This window comes from Piliocolobus tephrosceles, chromosome 14 (genome assembly GCF_002776525.5).
Source record: "Piliocolobus tephrosceles isolate RC106 chromosome 14, ASM277652v3, whole genome shotgun sequence".
Lineage (NCBI taxonomy): Eukaryota > Metazoa > Chordata > Mammalia > Primates > Cercopithecidae > Piliocolobus > Piliocolobus tephrosceles.
Genome location: NC_045447.1, coordinates 111253553 through 111266414, shown reverse-complemented (window position 1 = coordinate 111266414; position 12862 = coordinate 111253553). Strand labels below are relative to the sequence as shown.

Genomic DNA, 12862 nt, shown 5'->3' with positions numbered 1-12862 from the left:
CAGCCTCGGCTCCTGGTGAGACAGCCCTGAGCCCCAGCGAATGCAGCAGCCGCCATCCCCGCCGCAAGTTCTAGGAGGACTCCAGGAGAGCCCAGGGGAGCCAGAAGCCCATCCTGCCTTGGAAGCCGTTTCCAGGAGGCAGCTGTGAACCAGAGGTGATGACACCAACTACCCTCTGCGGGACTCGACTGGAGCCTTTGCACACACCACCGGCTCCTTCCAGATCTCCCGATCTGCCATTCTCTGGGGATGGGTTAAGGCAGCGAATGAGGCTGCAGGGATATGGGAAACCGTCACACGACCCTGTCCAAAAAGGCTTCCCCAGGCCAACTGGGCCTCACAATTAAAGGAGAGAGAGGAACAAGTGCAATGGCTAAGACATGGGCTGAACTGAGTGAGCTGTAAACCTCCAGGCCTAGCTCCCTTCCCCCCCTCCCCCACCGCTCTGTCCCCCAGCCCCGCTGGCAGAAAAGGAGCCAGCAGCAGCAGTCGGGGGCTGATCATGCAGCGGCAGGGAGGGCAATTTTGATTGAGCCAGTGACTTGATCTGCCAAGGAAATGTTTTCCGAATGAAAGTTATCACAGAGGTGGCCAGACACAGTGGCTCATGCCTGTGATCCCAACATTTTGGGAAGCCAAGGTAGGTGGATCACTTGAGGCCAGGAGTTCGAGACCAGCTTGCCAACATGGTCAAACCCCACCTCTACTAAAAAATACAAAAACTAGCCAGGTGTGGTGGCACATGCCTGTAATCCCAGCTACTTGGAAGGCCGAAGCACAGTAATTGCCTCAACCCAGGAGGCAAAGGTGGTGAGCCGAGATCACATCACTGCACTCTAGCCTGGGCCACAGAGACTCTGTCTCAAAAAAAAAAAAGTTATCACAGAGGGGAAAGGCAACATTGTGACGTTTTCTCCACCTTTTCTGTCTTGGGCCTAAGAGGAGAAATGTCAGAGCAGAAGGAGCAGATTGGCTTGAGGCCTTCCTTGAGAAGTAGCAGAGAGCAAGCAAGAGAACAGGGCACCTGCTGAGGCCAGAGCACCACTGGCCGCTACTGCTGGCAACGGAATTTAAATGCCCCGCACCTCACAGCAAGGAGGCCAGATCGGCTGCACAGAACCCCAGGGCACCGCCCAAACCAGGGCACAGTGTTGCACAAATGTCAGCTACTTCCAGGCATGTGTGAATCAACAGGTGCTTTCAAACTACCGCCGAAAATTCCAGGACATGCTTTTAAATTGCAGTCTTCCAGAGACGCGGATATTTGATTTCCATATATCTAAGTTGAAGCTGAGATTTTCTTCACAATAGCAAAGAGAACAATGATGAGGAAGCACTAATCATGATTTATAATATATTTATATATATTTTCAAATCTCGTTCTATGTTGTATCTTAAGTTTATAAAACAAGTATATATCACATGCAATCTATTGGGTAACTTTAATTAAAGGTTTTTTGTTGTTGTTTTTTGTTTGTTTTGAGATGGAATCTCCGTCACCCAGGCTGGAGTGCAGTGGCGCCATCTCGGCTCACTGCAACCTCCCCCTCCAGGGTTCAAGCGATTCTTCTGCCTCAGCCTCCTGAGTAGCTGGGATTACAGGTGCACACCACCACGTCCGGCTAATTTTTGTATTTTTAGTAGAGACAGGGTTTCACCATGTTGACCAGGCTGGTCTCAAACTCCTGACCCCATGATCTGCCCACCTTGGCCTCCCAAAGTGCTGGGATTACAGGCGTGAGCCACTGCACCAGGACAAAAGTTTTTTAATATAGAAGAAGCAGAGCTGATTAGCATGGCTCCTGCTTATGCCCTTCACAGACCCATGGTCATTGAATAGGCACAGCTATTGATCTGGGAGCCGCTTCTGGAAATAAAACCACAGCTGCTTGGAGGAACTAATTCACCTCTCAAGCCTTGGCCTACAAAATGGCAGCCTGTTAACTAGGAAGGCTGTTAATTGATTTGGGTGGTTAAGATGGATAATTAAAGAAACAAGGAAGGATCAGAGCCTGAAGCTGAAGGCACTAGCCTCCGGGAGATCCTCCATGGTGCCAGGAGCCTGGAAAATGTGTGCAAGGGTGAGAGACCAGCATTAGTGACATCACGTAACCCCCACTCCTGGGGAGGTAGGCGGGGAGGGTCTAGTCTCTCAACCCCCACCAAGAGAGGACCGGGAGAGCCCACAGGCATGGAAGCATGACCTTTATGGGGTATTGTCTTCATGGCCTTAGGAATGGCCCACTCTTTTCTAGGAGCCACTGGGAGGGAGGGTGCAGACAGGGCTGCCACCCCTGGAAACGCTATCTAAAACTCCGATCTTAGAGGCCTGGGCCCAACCTGCTTTGTACAAGAATGCCAAGAGTGAAGGGCCTCTGAGCTCAGCTCACCTGATGGGCCATCCTGAGGACCGCCACCTCCCACGCACAGCCCTCTACCTGGGACATTCCCAATTAGAACCTTACAGGCAGCCAGAGGTTTTTCTAGTGAGGTCTGAAGCAAAAGCGCAAGGCATCAGGTAAACGCTGAGTGTATTATCCTAGGGGCCTGAAACTCTTGCATAAACATGTGCCTCTGGAGGAGGAAAGACCTACCAGTTCTTGATCCTGGAAAAAAGAGTATTTTGTTAACCATGTATCCTTAGCACCTAGAACAATGCCTGCACGTAGTGAGTTCTCAATGTAAATGGAGGAACACATTTAGAGAGTAATAAAAGGATCCAAGAATTCCTAAGATCACGAACTCCATTAGACCCAGCGGTGTTGGTCATGCCTGCCTGCATAACCTCTACCATCCAAGACTCCAGCCCCTGAAAAAAACCCTCAGATTAGCATAGCTTCTTGGTAAAAGTGTGTTTGCTGTGCAAACACAGCGTTAGACAAATGCAGTGGCCTTTCACCTGGTTCCTCAGGAAACTAGAGTGTCATGGTCAAGGCCCCAGGCCGGCCGTCTACACCACCAGGGTTTCAATCCCCGCTCTGCTCCATGTTCAGCAGCCAGGGAAAGTCACTTCGCATCTGTGACCTCTGGTTCATCTGCAATATGGGAATGTAGTGTGTCTGCTTCATAGTCTATAGAGAGGGGGGATAACTGGGTTGATACAGGTAAAGTGGTCAGAAAAGTGCCTGGTGCATAAGCAAGTGTGCAAGAAATGTTACCATTCCCACCCCTAGCTCACTTGGCGTAACACAACCATGCGGAGAAGCAAGAACTCAGCACCAGAAAGACCTGTGTTCAGATTCTGCCTTTGCTTCTTACCGATGATGTGGCCTCCATCGAGTTGTGCAAAGCCCCTGAGTGGCTGTTTCTGGCCATGGTGGTGGGGATGGTGGATAATGCACCTGGTTCACAGCACTCCCCGCCAAGGCAGCCACATGGCTCTTCATAGAGCCCAGCAGGCATCCACTAAGTAAGTGTGGGTTGATCTGGGGATTGGGGGAAGGGGAGGCATCTCTAAACCAGTTTTGCAGGCAACTTCTTGGAGGACAGCCAATAAGGAACTGGCAAAAAAAAAAAAGAGCTCCAAGTTTACATTTGATAAAATCTCACTGGGAATATTATTTATTTGAGATGTTCTTGACATTTCACTTCAATTTTATTCAAATTAGTTGGCCCTGCAGCCCAAGTAAAGTGGAATAGCACCAGGCAGGGTTGAAGCCTCTGCGTCCTTTCCCTTTCCAACCCCAGAGCCACGAAGCAGCTCTTCCTGGAGTCTGGGGAGCAGAACTCAACCGGAGAAACTGCCTATCATGTCTCTTCTTTACTTTTACTGTAAACCCCACTGAAAAGTTTAAAGAGCTGTAACTCATTTTAATTCACATCATGGGGAACACCTTAGAAGCATAGATTAAAGTGGCCAGTGTTTTGAAATCCTTGGAGATTTTTATTAAATTTTAGCATTGTTTTCCAAGTTTGCAAATGGTTTCTAAAACAGAATGAACCATTTCACAGCCATGGACTTTGGACCTGCAGATTTGCTATGATTGTGGGAGGCTGCCTTTCACAGCATCTCGAAAGCACTGAAGGACACAAGGATTGGAGCCAGAGGCTGACAGAGCTAGAGCCCTCCAGGGCTGCCTGGGTCTGCTGACTTAGGACCATCTCCTCCCGAAGTCACCGTGACTGAGCAACACGACTGCGGCAGCAACACTTCACACAGCACACAAAAGCACCAGACTCGGGCTCCGAACACCCGGCTCAGCCAAAAGGGAGGGAGATCATTACTTAATCCTTATCACTAAAGTCAAAGGTAAGACGGACTTGTTACTGCTTGATTCCACGGTAATCAACCATTTGCCCAGCCGGGAACATCCAAGGGTTCAGAAATACATTGAAGAAGAGGCGCTTGCAGTGACAGCTGCTTTCAAAGGGCACAAACACCTGCCTCTGCTTGCATTCATGTGGGCCTAAACTGGTAAACAGGATGGCACGTGGCTGGCAGAGCTTTTATGGAAACGAAGCTGCAATTTCACTCTTTGGTCATGTGGAGAAGATAATTCAAGAAACATAAAATAAATCTGGTGAAGTTTCTAAAAGCTTAATGTCAAAAACTGCAAATTGGAAGATAAGCCTAAACATGTATTAGCTGACCTGTCATTCTAAAATGAAATCTGAAGCTCTTTATTATTTCTTCTGTCAAACAACTGAGAGGACCCCATATATAAAAGTAACTCTTCTGGACGCTGTATAAGTCTGATGGGAGGACAGTTCCTGCAGCCACTTTCGGGTGCAACGTTGTTCTAATATGTAACATGCCTGGACTCTGTCCCTGCTGATAAGGCACACAGGATACTGCTAAGGAATGAAAAACAAAACGTTCAAATAAAAGTTTACAAAAAATAAATATAAAACAGGCCAGGCGCAGTGGCTTATACTTGTAAGCCCAGCACTTTGGGAGGCTGAGGCGGGTGGATCATGAAGTGAGGAGTTCAAGACCAGACTGGCCAACAAAGTGAAACCCCGTCTCTACTAAAAATACAAAAATTAGCTGAGTGTGGTGGCAGGCACCTACAATCCCAGCTACTTGGAAGGCTGAGGCAGGAGAATCACTTGAACCTTGGAGGTGGAGGTTGCAGTGAACAGAGATCACACCACTGCACTCCAGCCTGGGCGACACAGCCAGACTCTGTCTCAAAAATAAATAAATAAATAGCCTCAGGAAAACAATGATATTAATAACATTGGTACCCAATTAGTAAATTTAATTCATCCTCCTACGATTCTCTGAGGTTGAAAACACAGCTGTCTCCATCTTACAACTGGAGAAACAGGTTCAGTGATGTCACATCAACAGCCCAGTCCTCACACACATTGAATGGCAGGGCCAGGAATCTAAGCTTGGCTCCATCTCTCTCCAAAACGTGCTCTGAATCCCTGCACGCTCCTGTCTGCTAAACCGCTCCAGATCTCCTCCTCCTTTCTCTGCCTCAGGGCAAGTGTACCCAAAACAGACGGGCAAGTCCAGCTGCAGGCTGCACAGCATCTCCCAACAGATCACCCTCTAACATCTCAAGTTCAGCCTTTCCAAAATGTTGAGATCACCTTCCCTCCTTCCCCAAACTCTAAAAGCCAGCTCCTCCTTGTTTCTGTGGTTCTGTTGTTTGGGGTGGCATGGCTCCGCTTTCAATTGCTAGGACCAGCGATTTCAGAACCTCCCTCACAGCCCTTCTCATCTAATCCATGGTCAGACTTCTTCCAAATCCTTCCTCTCCCCTCCAAGGCTGCAGCTCTGCCAGCTACTCAACTCAGCCTCCCCCTCCCACTGGTTTTCCCGTGTCCTATCTTTCCCTCTTCCAGCCACACCTTCTCCAGGTGTGTCTCGTCACACAACTGCCCCACTCAAAAACCTTTCAAAATCCTTCATCTCTCCCTTTCTATACCCGCAAAAGTGTAACGTGTGGGTTGCCATCTGATGCTTCACCTTGCCATCTGATGCTTCCCCAGTGTACCCACAATTTCACATCCACGAACCCACCATGAGTACTCCATGCTTTGGTCAAAGTGAGTGGGCAACTTTTCCAGAAACACGTTCCCACCTCAGGACTCCTCCCCCAAGGCCACCAGCCTGAACTGCGGTCCAGCCGCCAGGCCTTTCGCTTCCCCTGCACCTGCCCATTCTTGGCGCTCCGCAGCCCTTCACCATGAATCATATTTTTGGCGCCTCTATGAAAGCAAATTTTTTGTTTTGTTTTTTTTTTTTTGAGGCGGAGTCTCGCTCTGCCACCGAGGCTGGAGTACAGAGGCGCGATCTCCACTCACTGCAAGCTCAGCCTCCCGGGTTCACGCCATTCTCCTGCCTCAGCCTCCCGAGTAGCTGGGACTACAGGCGCCGCCACCTCGCCCGGCTAATTTTTGTATTTTTAGTAGAGACAGGGTTTCACTGAGTCAGCCAGGATGGTCTCGATCTCCTGACCTCGTGATCCGCCCGCCTCGGCCTCCCAAAGTGCTGGGATTACAGGCTTGAGCCACCGCCAAAGCATCTTTCAGGCTGGGCGTGGTGGCTCACACCTGCAATCCCAGCACTTTGGGAGGCCAAGGCGGGCGGATCACCGGAGTCAGGAGGTCGAGACCTGCCCGACCAACATGGAGAAACCCCGTCTCTACTAAAAATACAAAAACTAGCTGGGCGAGGCGGTGCCTGTAGTCCCAGCTACTGGGGAGGCTGAGGCAGGAGAATGGCGGGAACCCGGGAGGCGGAGCTTGCAGTGAGCTGAGATCCGGCCACCGCACTCCAGTCTGGGTGACAGAGCGAGACTCTGCCTCAAAAAAATTAAAAAGAAAAAAGAAAAGAAAAACGAAAGAAAGCATCTTTCAAAACCTCTATTACGTATTATAACTATACAAATATTTTTTCCTACAGCGTAAACTCTGTGTTGCTCTCGTCTTCTGAAGCTTTGTACGTGGTGGATGTTCAGTAATATTTAGTGAAATTGAACGAAATCGGTGAATTCTTCAGTCAGTGATTTGGAAATGGATGCAAAGGGAGGTCAACTCCACCACTGGGGGACCACTTTCTTCCAAAGGAATGCAAACAAAGTAGACAACATTCGAATTTGACATTTGAACCACAGCTTCATCAGCTTGACTCAGGTTTGCAGAGCGTTCTCCTGGCCGGCACAGCTTCTCTGTGGGAGCCAGAAGCCCAGAGGGAAGCCTCCCAGGGCACGTTTGCCCAAAGCAATGGCTCCTCGGGATCTAAGCCTGAATTCACATCAAAAATGTGCCTGGCTAACATGGCTAACCCCTGTCTCCACTATAAATACAAACATTAGACCAGGCGCAGTGGCTCACACTTCTAATCCCAGCACTCTGGGAGGCCAAGGCGGGTGGACCACTTGCGGCCAGGAGTTCAACCCTGGCCAACTTGGCAAAACCCCATCTCTACTAAAAATACAAAAAATTATCCAGGTATGGTGGGGTGCGCCTGTAATCTCAGCTACTTGGGAAATTGAGGCAGGAGAATCACTTGAACCCAGGAGGCGGAGGTTGCAGTGAGCTGAAATTGCACCGCTGCACTCCACTCTTGGCAATGGAGTGAGACTCTGTCTGTAAATAAATAAATAAATAAAATACAAATACAAAACTTAGCCGGGTGTGGTGGTGCACTTCTGCGGCCCCAGCTGCTTTGGAGGCTGAGATGGGAGGATCGCTTAAGCCCAGGAGGCAGAGGTTGCAGTAAGCTGAGATTGCACCACTGCACTCCAGCCTGAGTGACAGAGAGTGAGGCCCTGTCTCAAAAAAAAAAAAAAAAAAGAATAACTAATGGATGAGATTTAGAGTTTGGTGAATTTTAATTGATTTCTAAAAAATAAAGGAAGAGATGTGTAGTGTGGCCAAAAGAGCCCCAAGCCGGAGTTCCTGAGGCCCCAGCCACAGGCCAAGTCATCACATCTTCCTCAGTCTCAGGGTCCTCTTCTGTATGAGGAGGTGATATAGACTAGGTGACTGTTGAGTGCCTTTCAGTTTAAAACTCAACGATTCCATGAACGTTTTAATAGGAGCAATAAAAGTGACTACAATAGCAACTTTAGGTTACACCAGGCTCTGTGCTTCAACTCCTGATGTTTCCATCATGATCCCGGGTGAGCTCCCTCAACCAGCTCCAGTGAGGTTCCTGCAAACCTGCAATCACCCCATCCCTCTGGGTACATGCTGTTCTAGGTCTGCTCTTCAACACTAACAAGATCTTTGCAGGAATGCTGGTTGTTCATTCCGGATTTCAACGCCTGGAATGAATGGAAGGTGGGGGCCTGGTTTGAGAATCATGCTACCTGCCTGATGACATGTGATACTGAAAACGGCCAAATGCTGAACTTCCCACAGGATCACCTGTGTCCAGCATCTAGCCCTCCCTCTCAGCTACCCCAAGAACCAGGCATCAACACCAGATCCAAGGGTACAGCACTGTCATACCCAAAGACTAGTAAAAACCGAAGTGCCCCAAAATAGAGAACAACTTCAATACCGCATGATGTGTGCAGGGGAGCAGCACACAGCCGTGAATGTAGAGGAGGTAAATGTAGATGTCCTGACATTGAAGGATGTTCCTTGAATAATGTTAAATAACAAAGCAAACTACAGAAGCGTGTGTTGAGTGTGATCCCATTTTGTCTGCTGTTTACTTATAGACATATGTAATTATGTGTTCATGTGTAAACTCATATGAGTGTAAAGAAGTATCTGGAAAAATAAGCAGTAAATCATTTACAGTGGATACCCCATGGGATACATATGGGGTGGGTTTCACTCTTTCCTTGGATTATTTTGAATGGTTCAAATTTTGTCAATGAATGCAACACGCTATTTCTTTAAAGCCTGGTATTCACAACTATCTAGTATAAAAGTACACACGGCCGGGCGCGGGGGCTCACGCCTGCAATCCCAGCACTTCAGGAGGCCGAGGCGGGTGGATCACGAGGTCAGGAGATCGAGACCATCCTGGCTAACACGGTGAAACCCCATCTCTACTAAAAATACAAAAATTAGCCGGGCGAGGTGGCGGGCGCCTGTAGTCCCAGCTACTGGGGAGGCTGAGGCAGGAGAATGTCATGAACCCAGGAGGCGGAGCTTGCAGTGAGTGGAGATCCCGCCACTGCACTCCAGCCTGGGGGAGAGAGCAAAAATCTGTCTCAAAAAAAAAAAAAAAACAAAAAGTACACATATTGACCAGGCACAGTGGCTCATAACTGTAATCCCAGCATTTTGGGAGGCCAAGGTGGGCAGATCGCTTGAATCCAAGAATTTGAGACCAGCCTGAGCAACATAACAAAACCCTATCTGTACAAAAATACAAAAATTATCTGGCTTGGTGGCACATGCCTGTAGTCTCAGCTACAGGGAAGGCTGAGGTGGGAGCACCAATTCAGCTGGGGAGGTTGAGGCTGCAGTGAGCCATTATCACACCACTGCACTCCAGCCTGGGCAACAGAGTGCGACCCTATCTCTAAATAAATAAATAAATAATACACATATCTTCTGTAGCCAAAATTAGCATGCTTCATCCAGGCCCCACTATCAAAATCTCACTATCCGAGGTCCCGCTATCTAAGGTTACTTAGAAAGTGGGACACCTCAAAACACATCTTACGTTTCTAAGTCTCTCTAGGAGTGTGAAAGGTACTGACAATTTTTTAAACTATCAGACATGACAAGCCCTTTTTTTTCTTTTTTGAGACTCACTTTTTTGAGACAGAGTCTCGCTCTGAAGCGAGGTTGGAGTAGAGTGGCACAATCTTGGCTCACTGCAACCTCCGCCTCCCGGGTTCAAGCAATTTTCCTGCCTCAGCCTCCCAAGTAGATGGGATTACAGGCGGCTGCCACCACACCTGGCTAATTTTTGTATTTTTAGTAGAGACGGGGTTTCACCTTGTTGGCCAGGCTGGGCTTGATCTCCTGACCTCGTGATCCACCCGCCTCAGCCTCCCAAAGTGCTGAGATTACAGGTGTGAGCCACCGCGCCCAGTTGACAAGCACTCTTTTTAAAATATATCCCTGGTCCTCAAAGGCAGTTAAAGCTGTGAGCCACCTATAATAGCTGTAAATTAAAGCTTAAATAAGATTTCACCTGGGTGTGTTTCTAAAGTAAGAATCCTTAGGAATGTATCATTAAGAGGGGCCAGAGGCGACAGCAATGGAGTCATCGCCTTCCTTAACACGTCTGCTTAATATTCAAAAATAAATGTGATCATACAACTCCTTTACATGAATGATCTCCACCAATCCATACTGTGGGACCAGAGCCAGACAGCCTCCCAGTAAGAAAAGGAATCCAGATTGCAGGATGGGGGGGCGGAGAAGAAATTTTAAAAATGGAGACATGCATTCCAAACCAAAGTAGTGGGATTATATTTGTTCAGGTCAGCTTTGAGCATCATGTGTCTTTTTTTTTGAGATGAAGTCTCACTCTTGTCGCCCAGGCTGGAGTGCAATAGTGCGATCTTGGCTCACTGCAACCTCTGCCTCCAGGGTTCAAGCAATTCTCCTTCCTCAGCCTCCTGAGTAGCTGGGATTACAGGCGCATACCACGACACCCAGCTAATTTTGTATTTTTAATAGAGACAGGGTTTCACCATGTTGGTCAGGCTGGTCTTGAACTCCCGACCTCAGGCAATCCACCCGCCTTGGCCTCCCAAAGTGCTGGGATTACAGACGTGAGCCACCGCGACCGGTCCACCATGTGTCATTTTTATAGCGTACATAAGTGCAGGGAATGTTAGGAAGGTGTATGGACAATCTGAGAACCCAGTTACCCTTTAGTTAAAAGTGTGGATCAGTTAGCTAGAAAACACCTGTGCACGGCTGCGCCTGGTGGCTCACGCCTGTAATCCCAGCACTTGGGGAGGCTGAGGCAGGTGGATCAGCTGAGGTCGGGAGTTCGAGACCAGCCTGACCAACATGGAGAAACCCCCGTCTCTACTAAAAAAAAAATTACAAAATTAGCTGGGCGTGGTAGCACATGCCTGTAATCCCAGCTACTCAGGAGACTGAGGCAGGAGAATCGCTTGAACCTGGGAGGCAGTGGTTCCGATGAGCCAAGATCGCAGCATTACACTCCAGCCTGGGCAACAAGAGCAAAATTCCGTCTCAAAAAAAAAAAAACAAAAAAAAAGAAAGGAAAGAAAAAGAAAAAGAAAATACCTGTGCACACCAACACAAACGAAAGGATGTTGAGTGACTTACAAAAAACCCCACAAGAAGGGGTCCTTTGAGTCTCCACTCGCCTTGACCCCTTGCTACTCACAATGAGAGTAGACAAACAGTATCTGACGGGCAGCATCCACCGCAGGGAAACTTCTCAGAAATGCAGAATCTCCAGACCTGGCCCAGAGCTATGGAAAGCGGGCACGCGTCTTACCACGATCCCCAAATGATTCCGGCGCCCAGTGACGTTCGAGATGCACTGCACAGAGCGCTCAAAACCATTCTACAAACAACTTTTGAGCTTTCCACTAATTGGGTGGGGGCTGCACACACCGCCATTGCAAATGGATAAGGGTTTTGAAGCCCTGGGTGTTCCTTCTTTCTGGCACAGCAACTGTCCCAGCAAGGGGCAGCCCACGGGAGCTCCTTTGCACACGAGGCCTGCTGCTCCTAAGGGCTCTGGACACACGGGAGACCTCCCGGCCTGCTTGGGAGGGGAACACTCGCTCCTAACAAGTCTTGTTTCGGGTCAGAGATCCTGAATTAGAAACCTGACTTGGGCGCCTAATTGCAGAAAGAGTGAAGGAGGACAAAGAAGAGATGGGGAGGGAAGGCACCTGAGCTAGCACTTCCCTGTCTGAGGCCAGGGCGGGTATGACGGGCAGGCCAGGTGCCGGCACTTGGCCGGCTGAGCGGGGTACGAGGCAGGCTGCTCAGGGCAGAGGAGAGGAATGCAGGATGGAATCAGGCTGCACCTGCGAGACGGACCCCCAGGTGGGCCCCTCCAAGGTCAAGGCAGGGGTGAGAACTTGAGCGCGGCTGAGCCAGCTTCTGCAGAGAGGGGCACCAGACGCAGAGCGAGAGCGGCGCTCAGACATCAGACGGACAGACAGAGGCTGAGGCAGGAGGACCAGAGGGCCCAGCGTCAGCGCGCCGGGCAGGCTCCCAGGCAGACGGACAGACAGACGGGCCCCGCCCGAGGCCCGACTCACAGGTGCGCGATGCCGGCCTTGCGCACCGCCGAGGAGATGGCTTTGACGGCTGTGCAGAGCGAGTTGAGCAGCTGGGTCAGCTCGCCCGTGCCGCGGGCCTTCCTGCCCTCCTCCATGACGAAGCGGGTCAGGGTGTTGACGTCCGTGTCGAAGGGCGCCTGGTCAGCCATGCTGGAGCCGGGCCGCGGGGGCGGCAGGTGCGGGCGGCAGGTGCGGGCGGCAGGTGCGGCCGCGGGACCTGGCGGGAGGACGGACAGACCGACTGCCGCCCCGTGTCCGCAGCGCTCGCGGTGCAACTGGGCCGGGCCGGGCGGGTGAACCGGGCAACCTTTGGCCGCGGTCGGCTCCCGCCCCGGGAACACCCCGCGCCGCCCAGCCCGCGGCCCCGCCCCCCGGATCTGCAGAGCGGTCCGGATCCTCCTCCCGACCCCCAGCCCCCCACGCGCCCCCGCAGCCCTCCGCACCCTCCATCCGCGCCGCGGGCGGGACTCGGGCCGTCGGACCCGCCAGAGAGAAAGCTCTTTGCAGGACTGTTTCCTGCAAAATCATGAAGCGGAAGCTCAGAGAGGTTAAGGAACTTGCTCAACGTCCCAGTGAGGCAGCGAAACCCGCAGCCCCAGCGCCGCAGCCCCGCCCCAGCCCTGTCCCAGCCCCGCCCCAGCCCCGCCCCAGCCCGGTCCCCAGCCCTGTCCCCAGCCCCGCCCCAGCCCTGTCCCCAGCCCTGTCCCCCC

General features: G+C 50.8%; 1 protein-coding gene across 2 annotated transcripts in view; it reads right to left on the bottom strand.

Annotated features, from left to right (window-relative positions):
• Positions 1–12735, bottom strand: part of FBP1 (fructose-bisphosphatase 1) — a 32798-nt gene extending 20063 nt beyond the window's left edge. For both annotated transcript variants that reach the window (XM_026446820.1, XM_026446821.2), the window contains exons 1-2: positions 12596–12735; positions 12132–12369 (exon numbers count right to left, since the gene is read on the bottom strand). In XM_026446820.1, coding sequence (XP_026302605.1) covers positions 12132–12369; positions 12596–12680 — 323 coding nt within the window. In that variant the 5' untranslated portion in view covers positions 12681–12735. The remainder of the gene's footprint in view (positions 1–12131; positions 12370–12595) is intronic.
• Positions 12736–12862: the final 127 nt, after the last annotated feature.